General features: G+C 32.2%; 3 protein-coding genes across 3 annotated transcripts; 1 reads left to right on the top strand and 2 right to left on the bottom strand.

The window, feature by feature from the left end:
* Nucleotides 1-89: 89 nt before the first annotated feature.
* On the bottom strand, nt 90-3822 carry LOC100747462 (WASH complex subunit 4). The gene has a single exon (XM_003492810.4). The coding sequence runs from the start codon at nt 3507-3509 to the stop codon at nt 252-254; it is 3258 nt and encodes a 1085-aa protein (XP_003492858.1). The 5' UTR covers nt 3510-3822; the 3' UTR covers nt 90-251.
* Nucleotides 3823-4883: 1061 nt separating this feature from the next.
* Nucleotides 4884-8794, top strand: LOC100747343 (pre-mRNA-splicing factor ATP-dependent RNA helicase PRP16). Its single transcript, XM_024370616.2, has 2 exons — nt 4884-8489; nt 8640-8794. Exons 1-2 carry the CDS (start codon nt 5113-5115, stop codon nt 8719-8721), a joined length of 3459 nt encoding a protein of 1152 aa, XP_024226384.1. The 5' UTR covers nt 4884-5112; the 3' UTR covers nt 8722-8794.
* On the bottom strand, nt 8783-10408 carry LOC100747224 (60S ribosomal protein L23a). The gene is made up of 4 exons (XM_003492808.4): nt 10308-10408; nt 9590-9891; nt 9252-9379; nt 8783-9109 (listed from the first exon to the last, which is right to left on the bottom strand). The coding sequence occupies exons 1-4, from the start codon at nt 10339-10341 to the stop codon at nt 8848-8850; spliced, it is 726 nt and encodes a 241-aa protein (XP_003492856.1). The 5' UTR covers nt 10342-10408; the 3' UTR covers nt 8783-8847.
* Nucleotides 10409-10465: the final 57 nt, after the last annotated feature.

The following is a 10465-nucleotide window of genomic DNA, read 5'->3' as shown; positions in this document are numbered from 1 at the left end:
TATATATATATATATATATATATATATATATATATATATATAATACAAGTTACAAAAGGATTACGAAAATAAAGTAAATTTATAGCATATAAAGTGTTTTAAAGCTATTTTTTATAAAGCACATAATAGTATTATACAGTATATAATTTGACATTCTTTATACAATAGTAATAAGAAATATGAAACAAAAATATTTAACAATCACATTGTAATTAATTAATTCCATAATACATTTTACAGATTGTGGAATATTACATATCAGACTGTTTAAAGAATACTCTAGCGCCAGACAAACTATAATAGAGCAATTGGAATTCAGCACTTCTTTCACCTAAGCGTTTTAATGTTAATGCTCTTGTTTGTTGCAATTTTTCATCTCCTTGAACATTTTTACTTTCTGCAGCCTGCTGTTCAGCATTTATATGCTGTTCAACTGTTTTGAACCAATGTAAACTATCCAATTCTGATGACTGATTTAAAAGAGCATTTATGTAAGCAATTCCCATTGCAAAACCATCATCAGTAAAAGCTGCACCTGTTTGATTTTTCTTAAACATTTTTTCTTTATTCGATATTGAGTTATCAATAAAACTTAATGTTAATGGAGGTACAATAGCATAAAATTGTTGCAAATGATGTGATTCAGTATCTCGAAAAGCAGATGCAAATACATCAACAAGAAGTTTGAAGTATTGTATTCCTTCTGTAAAGTTTCGTATTAAATTTGCAATATTATTTTCTAAACACTTTGCTGCTGATTGAGTTGTTACACCATAACGTAAATTTTTACACATTAATTCAAATGGTACAGATGAATCAATGTTTGGCAGAAATGAAATAGCATTTGAACTAGCATGCAATCCACCAGATCTAATTAATCGTACATACCCCAATGCATTTCCGATTTGAGTTATTAATTGTCTAAATTGATCTAAATAACTTAAACCATCAGGTGTCATACCTAATTTTCTGATCCCTTTCTGAAATTTTTCTGCTCTTTCATATGTATAAGGCGTTCTACCATTTTCTCTTTGAACCTTGATGAACCTTATATCTCGCATTAATCTCGACTTTATATGTTCATCAAATAGGAATTGTGAAAATGTATGTAATTTTATACGAAGGAATTGATATACAAAGTTAACTGTTGTACTCATAATACCAGTTCCATGTGTTCTGATAGAATTTGCTATATGTCGAATTCCAATGGTATTTAAATGTTTATTGTTACTAGTATGTTCAATGAAAGTTTGAGTGTTTAAATTATATAAATATTTTGATACAAATACATGAATATTTCTCATAATTTCTAAAGCATCTAAGCCCTGTTCCAAGGTCTGTGTAGGTAAATAGTTTTGTACAGTATCTAGATTTAATTTATAATGTGCCAAAGCATGCATCATTCTATATGTTCTCCAATCATGTAGTGCTACTGTAGTGAGATTGTAAAACATATCATCAAGATAATGTTCAATGAATCTTTTAGCGTATATCATACTATTTGTTAAAGGTAGTGGTAATGATCGTACGATTCTTCCACCATCTTTTGCCCCAATATTGAATGGATTTGTAGAATCCAATTTTAAATGTGCATGGACATGAAGTCTTAGATTAGTTTCAATCTCATGACAAACAGGTTCTAATATATTCTTAGTCAACATTTCTCTTAATTGCATAATTCTTTTCTGTTTTAAATTTAATCCTTCTTGTTCACTAATGGTGCTGTTAAATGCATTAAACAAATGAACTATGTGATTTATACTTAAATTACTATCTATTACAGAAGAAAAATAAGCCGGAATTATATTCTGATGATATAGTAATATAGAGTAATCACAGATATCTGTAATAATATTATACAATTCAGCAACAATATCGTAATTGTTCAATGAGAATCTCAATTTCACCATGTCCTCTTCCTTAAAAGTATCTGTTAATTGACTAGCACATGCTAGAGCACATCTGATTATTAATCTTCTATCTGCACTTGGTGGTCCATTTAATAATCTCATACTTAAACCCACTAGTGACAATGCATCCAATTTTTCTCTGCTATAACCTTTATCCTTCTGAATTAAACTCTTCCGAGCAGTTTCCAATGTAATTAAAATATAATAACTCAAGTATTGTAATACTTGACTTTGTGATTGCACTATAACTGGTCCCAATATGTAAAATGTAGTCTGCAAAGACTTTTGTACTTCTATTAATCTACAAATTAATTGAACAGTGTTACGATTCATTGGTTTAATAAGAATCGCATGCATATTTATTATAAAAGATACAAATTCTTTAATCTGAGATAACAATGCAACTAAATCAATTAATAAAGTTTGTTTCTGCCCAATATCTGAAATCTGAAGACTTGTTTTCATTAAAATACTTTGCATTTCAATGCACCATGTTACTGCTTTCTGAATTAATCCATTCACAGTCTGGGAAAGTTTTTGTATCCTTAAACATAGTATTCTTTCTCCTACTTGTTGACCAACAGCATTACCAGCTTCTTTTGGCAAAAAATCACTTAAAAATTTACTGGGAATCCATATGACATTTCCAATTAAATTTACAGCATAAAATTTTTTATTATTTTCAAGCACTCTTTTAATTAATCTTTTATCACAGGTGCCAAATAATTTTGTTGTTACAACAATTCCAATATTTATTTTGATCCAACTTTTATTCAATGAAACATAATCATTTGGTTTATTTTCTATGTCTACAATTAAATTTTTTAAATAATTGGTAATCTGTTCACTCATTATAGGTCCTTTATTCACATCCATTATACGTTCAATTGTCTTGGAAAATAAAACTTTCTTTAATAAATTCTCTTGTAAATCTTTTAATAACTTATTCAGTGTATGTAATTTAGATTCACTTATGCCAAATTGCAATGGATTGTGCATGATAGAACGCACATTCATTCTGTACTTTTTCCACTGTTCTAACAACGAAGGCTGGGATTCAATAATTTCATCCAATGTCAAAACGATTATAAACAAATCAATAAAATGTTCTATTAATACAGGTAAATAAATATCGTTAGAGTCACCCGCTAGACTAGATAACTGTTCCGTTGTCAAATGTGCTACTGTCCATATCCTATTCACAAAAACAAATAAATCTTGCAGATCAGACAAAAGAGATGTGATATTATTCTGATTATTCTCTGCCCCTCTTTCACCATGAGTAAACAATTTTTTATAGAACATCTTAGCTTCCATCACAAGAAGCCTAATTTCTCTGCAGGTACCTGCAACTGCAGCAAGTAGCTTTGATAAATATTTATTTTCCATTTCTATTAAATTTATCAAGCTGATATCCTCAACAGGTTTGTATACAAGCCGAAGAGGACCTTCCATGAAATATTCTAATGTAGAATCTTTTTTCCATGTTTGCTTAGCTAAATTTTCAAAAAACTGTCCATATTTTCGTAAATGTATCGAACCTGCCGCTTTGTATATGGTCTCGTCCTTTTTCGAATTCCATGCTGATGATTCTATCATTATTACTTCGTATATTTGCTAATGTTAATCGGAATATGTTAAAATACTGATTTCAAATAAATGACATGTAAAATATATTTGTCAAATTTGTGACATATCTTTTGATAATTCACATATGTTTTAGTACCATCCTATACTTTTCCAGCATCACTTTCAAGCAGTACTTTTTATAATTACTTTTAACTACTATTATGGCACTATCATTTCTTACATATTTACAAAAAACAAAATTGGAAAGTGAATATCATGAAAGGTTGATAACTGATAGTACTGCACTATACAGACTATACTGTATCGTCTGACCAACGAGTTGAGTCATAAGTAAATAAAACCACGTGATCAAAATCTAGGGAAAATAGGGTTGCATTTATGCATTGACGTATTGTGTGAATTTTCCAAAATTTTGAAGAATCTCGCGTGGTTGCAGCACGTGAAGTGCTTCAGCATTCTGCTCGCATTTTAACTTCAAACAATTCGAAAACCTAACTCGACATTTAAATGAAAAAATGCATACTGAGGAAAATTAACGTGAACAATAATTTATATTTAAGATTGAATTATAATAGATTGAATTTTTCAATTTAAAAAGTTTTTTAATTTATAGCAAAAATTTACGCTTTAATGAAATTTACTTAGATTCTTTGCTCAGCGTGACGGTTCTAACGATTTTACGATTCAACGATTTTAGCTTCTTGGATCACAGAATAACTTATTTATCTACTCGAATTTTACATGACAATCTACGATTTGTTTATTATCCAATAACATAAGTTGCCATTAACTAATACTGATAAACATTAATTTGATTGGAGTTTATAATATTAGAAAGCGATCGATTTATATCTTGACGATGTTTCTTCCTATGGTAACAAAAGTAAATACGAAATTTGGAAGTGATCGCAATTATTACTGATTAATAATTTTGATATTTAATCAATAAATTGTTAAATAATCTTTTGTTCGTTGCCACGCTGTTGTGCAGTTAAATGCGGCGCACTAGGTTTTACCCTATTATAGTACAAGATATTCACGCCAGAAGGAGCTACAGGTCTACACCCGTTTATAATATATATCAGTGCATTTACAGTTTTGAAATATAAAATATAAAATTATTTTGCCGGAAATTCATTTCACAAGTAAAATTTTTATTTATATTATATATATTATATATTGTATTATTATATATTATATATTATATACATTATATATTTATTTATTTATAATAGATGAGATGTTCATAATGTATTCAGATGAATATGTAATAACTAGTAATAATAATTTCTAGGGAATTTAATGAATTGCTATCAATGAATGTCATTGACTGTATTTTTTCTCTTACTATAGATCCATCCATAGATTATGAAACTAATTATATTTTATTTAGTTAATTAGTCAGTTATGGTGTCTAAGATGGCGTCTAAAACCTAGCGTCTGCAAGATGACGTCTAGAATGTGGTGTCTAAAGGATAGTGTCTAAAACGTAGTGTCTAAAACGCAATTTTATACTATAGTGTCGTATTATACATATTTGCTAAAAAATAACTACTTTGTACGCTATTAAACATATAAAATTTTAGTAACGAATATTACTCAGTGTAAAAGGATGGATATATCAAATGAGTCGAATTTGTATAGATTAGAAGGGATTGAAAAAAATCAAGCAGGAGGTTTGATTATTCGGAAGAAACCCTCTGATCATACATTTAAGAAGCCTCAGGTATCTGTCTTGGGTCTTGACAAACTTGCAAAACGAAAAAGGCAAGAAAATTCACAGGAAGTTAACTCATTGAAATCTGAATCAAGTTCACTAAAATCAGAGATTAAGGAAAGAAAATACAGATCTTATGCTGAAGAAACTCCAACTCATACTGGCGGGGTGAACACTGAAGCACAACAAAGATTAGAAGCACGATTAAAGCATCAAAGATTGAGTGCACAGGACAAAAATCATAGGCACAATTATAAGGACAAAGATCGGAATAGAGATAGGGATAGGAATAGAGATCGATACAGAGATAGGGATAGAGAAAGGAGTAGAAGCAGAGACAGTGTTAGAGATAGTAGTAGACAAACACCCTTAAGGTTTAAAGATGAACCTCAAACTCCAATATTTAAAACAAAGGATTCAACATCTAAAAGTAATTGGGATGATGATGAAGATGAAGAACCAAGAAAATCCAGTTGGGATCATCCAACACCCAATCTATATAATATTAGAGATGGTAGAGACAGTGTTAGAAGTGAATTTACACCTTCGTATAAATATAACTCTTGGAATAGAGATCGAAAAGCTAGTGGTGCTACACCTAACATACTTGGGGAAGAAAAAGAAATGTGGGACTTGTGGGAAGAAGAGCAACAAAGACTGGATAGAGAATGGTATGCCTTGGATGATGGAGAAAATCACGCGTTTGCTGATGTTTCTGAAGAATACACCCGTAAAAAGGAAATGGAATTGGAAGCAAAAAGACAGAAGCGTCTTTCCGCACAACAGCGACAGATAAATAAAGATAACGAATTGTGGGAACGTAACAGAATGTTAACATCTGGTGTCATCAGTTCTTTAGATCATGATGATGATCCTGATGATGAAGGAGAAACCAGAGTACATCTCTTAGTCCATAATGTTGTTCCACCATTTCTGGATGGTCGAATTGTATTCACTAAACAACCGGAGCCTGTTGTACCTGTACGTGATCCTACTTCTGATATGGCACTTGTAGCAAGAAAAGGGTCGGCTTTGGTACGAGCATATCGCGAGCAAAAAGAACGGAAAAGGGCGCAAAAGAAACATTGGGAACTAGCTGGAACTCATATTGGTAATATCATGGGTGTACGTGATAGACACAAAGATGATAAGGAAGATCCAGGTCAAGAAACTGACTTCAAAGCTGGCCAAAAATATGCGCGTCATATACGAGATGAAGTTACTGGAGAAGCTAAATACAGGTCCATTCAACACCAGAGGAGAAGTCTTCCAGTATTTGCTGTACGACAAGAATTGTTAAATGTAATTAGAGAAAACAGTGTAGTAGTTATTGTTGGAGAAACTGGCAGTGGAAAAACAACTCAATTGACTCAATATCTTCATGAAGATGGTTATAGTTGCTATGGTATAATTGGATGTACACAACCAAGAAGAGTAGCAGCTATGTCTGTGGCAAAAAGAGTTTCTGATGAAATGGCTACTGCTTTAGGAGACAAAGTTGGTTATGCTATTCGTTTTGAGGATTGCACTTCAAAAGATACTGTTATTAAATATATGACTGATGGTATTTTATTAAGAGAAAGCTTAAGGGAAGGAGATTTGGATCGATATAGTGTAATTATCATGGATGAAGCTCATGAAAGATCTTTATCTACTGATGTCTTATTTGGTTTATTGAGAGAGGTTGTAGCCAGGCGACATGATCTGAAATTGATCGTAACATCTGCTACAATGGACTCTAGCAAATTTTCAGCATTTTTTGGAAATGCTGCAACATTCCAAATCCCAGGTCGTACATTTCCAGTTGAAGTATTACACGCCAAGAATCCAGTAGAAGACTATGTTGATGCTGCGGTGAAACAAGTGTTACAAATTCATTTGCAACCCCGTTCAGGCGATGTATTGGTCTTTATGCCTGGTCAGGAAGACATCGAAGTTACTTGTGAGGCTTTGAAAGAACGTTTAGCAGAGATCGAATCAGCTCCTCCACTTTCCATTTTACCTATTTACTCGCAACTACCCTCGGATTTACAAGCTAAAATTTTTCAACGTTCAGAGGGAGGTTTACGAAAATGCGTTGTAGCAACAAATATAGCCGAAACTTCATTAACTGTCGATGGAATTGTATTTGTCGTGGACTCGGGCTATTGCAAGTTGAAAGTTTATAACCCACGAATTGGTATGGATGCTTTACAAGTATATCCAGTGTCCAGAGCAAATGCTGATCAAAGAGCAGGAAGAGCAGGACGTACTGGTCCTGGTACCTGCTACAGATTATACACGCGAAGGCAATATTTAGACGAACTACTATTAACTGGAGTTCCAGAAATACAGCGAACCAATTTAGCAAATACTGTATTGTTACTGAAGTCTTTAGGTGTTCAAGATTTATTGGGTTTTCATTTTATGGATCCTCCACCACAAGATAATATATTAAATTCTCTGTATCAATTGTGGATTTTGGGTGCATTAGATCATACAGGACGTTTAACACCTTTGGGACGACAAATGGCAGAATTTCCACTAGACCCACCACAATGTCAGATGCTCATTGTTGCTTCTCAACTCGGTTGCACTGCAGATATACTTATTATAGTTTCTATGCTGTCAGTGCCTTCGATATTCTACCGACCCAAAGGTCGCGAAGAAGATTCTGATTCAGCTCGAGAGAAGTTTCAAGTACCAGAGTCTGACCACCTAACATATTTAAATGTGTACAATCAGTGGAAGGCGAATGGTTATTCCAGTTCTTGGTGTAATGTTCACTTTATTCATGCGAAAGCTATGCGGAAAGTAAGAGAAGTTCGACAACAGCTGGAAGAAATTCTGAAACAACAAAAGATGGAAGTTGTAAGCTGTGGCACAGACTGGGACATTGTACGAAAATGTATTTGTTCGGCATACTTTCACCAAGCAGCTCGTTTGAAAGGTATTGGTGAATACGTGAATTGTCGTACTGGAATGCCATGCCATCTTCATCCGACGTCAGCTTTGTTCGGTATGGGCTTTACGCCAGACTACGTGGTGTATCATGAACTTGTGATGACTGGCAAGGAGTACATGCAATGTGTGACTGCCGTTGATGGCCACTGGCTAGCCGAGTTGGGTCCTATGTTCTTTAGCGTAAAGGAAACTGGACGAAGCGGACGAGCAAAAAGACGACAAGCCATGCAACATTTACATGAAATGGAAGGGCAGATGAAAGAAGCGGAGGAAGAAATGAAGGCTAGGGCGCAAGAACAACTTGAACGTGAACAAGCTTCTATCAGGAAGTAAGTTTCTTGTATTTCAAATTTATAATACATACAGTGTCCCATAAAAGTATTTGAATTACCCTAGAAACCTTAATATAAGTTTTTTATAATATTTATCTGATATTTTGTATCATTAATTTTTATGGTATTATTTTATATTGTTTACAGGAAGGAGATATTGACGCCAGGTATCAGAGAACCGGGTACACCTGCTCCTTATCGTAAAACTCCAAGTAGATTGGGGTTATAATTGTTCAGATTTTCAGTGAAACGTGTAAAATATTGTAAAATTTTTAAAGAAATACAACAAAATTTTTTGTACAGAGGCATTTTTTTAATACAGATACACTTCCCTACTCATCATATATAGGTACATTTATATTATACCAATTTTATTAGCAACATCAAGCGCATCATAATCACGCGTTAGACGTACATACGCTTTCTTTTTACCATCTGGCCTAATTAACGTATTAACTTTAGCCACATCAACGTCGTACAGTTTTTTAATGGAAGCTTTGATGTGGTATTTATTCGCACGAGTATGCACGATAAAAACTAACGTGTTGTTGTCCTCTATCTTTTTCATAGCAGCTTCAGTGGTCAATGGAAATTTGATGATATTAAATGCATCCATACTGAAAAAAATAAAATTATTTTAGATATTTTTCATATAAAATTATAATAAATAAATAAATAAAATGATACATGTCATAAAATATATAAAATTAAACGTATGTAAGTAGGTAGATAAAAATAACATAAGTATTTAATACTTACCGATTTCTATTCGGGACAGATTTTCTCGCATATTTCGGATCCCTTGGTGGTCTAAATGTTTTTGGCCGATAGAAGTGAACAGATGTCCTTATTTTCCTTACTCTTGATCCATGAACACCTTTCAATACCTGCAAATAAATACAAATGATCAATATACAAATATATATATATGATAAACCAAAAAGTTCATTTTTTATGATTTGATATATCAGCAGTAGACTATATTTTTATCACAGTCATTCAACGAGATTCCCCAACATTTATCATCATGTATATTGAAATAATTTACTAAGTTTACAATTAATCAAATTTTTTTCATTGATATTATGTATATTAACCTTTTTCTGAGTTTTAAGTGCTTTCTGAAGTGGGGCAGCTGTTCTTCCACCCTTAGATGTTTTCTTCGGAGGTTGAACATTTTTCTTAGATTTCGCAACTACTGGTTTTGCAGCAACTTTAGGCACAGGTTTTGCTGCTGGTTTTGCTGCAGGCTTCACAGAAGTTGTCGTTTTAGCACCTGCGGCTTTCTTTGCAGTGGTGGATGTTTTCGCAGCTGGTTTTGTAACTTTTGATGTAGAAGCTACAGTAGCTGGCTTCTTCTCAGTTTTCTTTTCTGTTTTTTTCTCAACTGGTTTGCCGGCTAGAAAAAATAAAATAAATAATCAAAATATTATATTTTCTACATCTTATATTAGTCAAATATTTATAACACAAAGTTCTTAAGGGATTGTTGTGGACAATTTTTAGGTTATGTAAAACATGCAAAAGTTTAATTGAAATTATAAATTTCTTTCAAATTTACTATTCGAAGATATAATAAATATTTTAATAATATAGAACAATAATATAATTATATACATATCGATACTTTTTTTAAATATATACAAAACAGACAGCAAGCCACATGTTTAGGGTTGAAATTGAACACGTGTTTATTAATCAAACTTTTTACATCACAAATTCGCATTAATCATGTTTTATAAGTTTGCTTAAATTAAAACATTTTTCAAACTTGTTAGACGGAATTTAAATGTTATTAAAAACTTTTAAATATACCTGACTTTTCCGTGGGCTTCGGTTTAGGAGCCATCTTGCTAAAAAGAAAGAAAGTCTTAGCCGGAAACAGACATGTGAATAATCAGTGAACTACGTTAGACGTTTACGTGTAAATTCAATTTTATAAAATAATAACTATATGATTATAATACAAAATT

The sequence above is a fragment of the Bombus impatiens genome, unplaced genomic scaffold (assembly GCF_000188095.3).
Source record: "Bombus impatiens unplaced genomic scaffold, BIMP_2.2 scf_0852, whole genome shotgun sequence".
Classification (NCBI taxonomy): Eukaryota; Metazoa; Arthropoda; class Insecta; order Hymenoptera; family Apidae; genus Bombus; species Bombus impatiens.
This window is presented reverse-complemented; position numbering and strand designations above follow the sequence as displayed.

Bases quoted from the DNA above. Each gene is read 5' to 3' on its own strand.
- LOC100747462 (XM_003492810.4), bottom strand. From the start codon at position 3,509: ATGATAGAATCATCAGCATGGAATTCGAAAAAGGACGAGACCATATAC.
- LOC100747343 (XM_024370616.2), top strand. From the start codon at position 5,113: ATGGATATATCAAATGAGTCGAATTTGTATAGATTAGAAGGGATTGAA. The intron at 8,490-8,639 runs GTAAGTTTCTTG...TATTGTTTACAG, and splicing joins GAACAAGCTTCTATCAGGAA to GAAGGAGATATTGACGCCAG.
- LOC100747224 (XM_003492808.4), bottom strand. From the start codon at position 10,341: ATGGCTCCTAAACCGAAGCCCACGGAAAAGTCAG. The intron at 9,892-10,307 runs GTATATTTAAAA...TATTTTTTCTAG, and splicing joins GAAGCCCACGGAAAAGTCAG to CCGGCAAACCAGTTGAGAAA. The intron at 9,110-9,251 runs GTAAGTATTAAA...TATTTTTTTCAG, and splicing joins TCTGTCCCGAATAGAAATCG to TATGGATGCATTTAATATCA.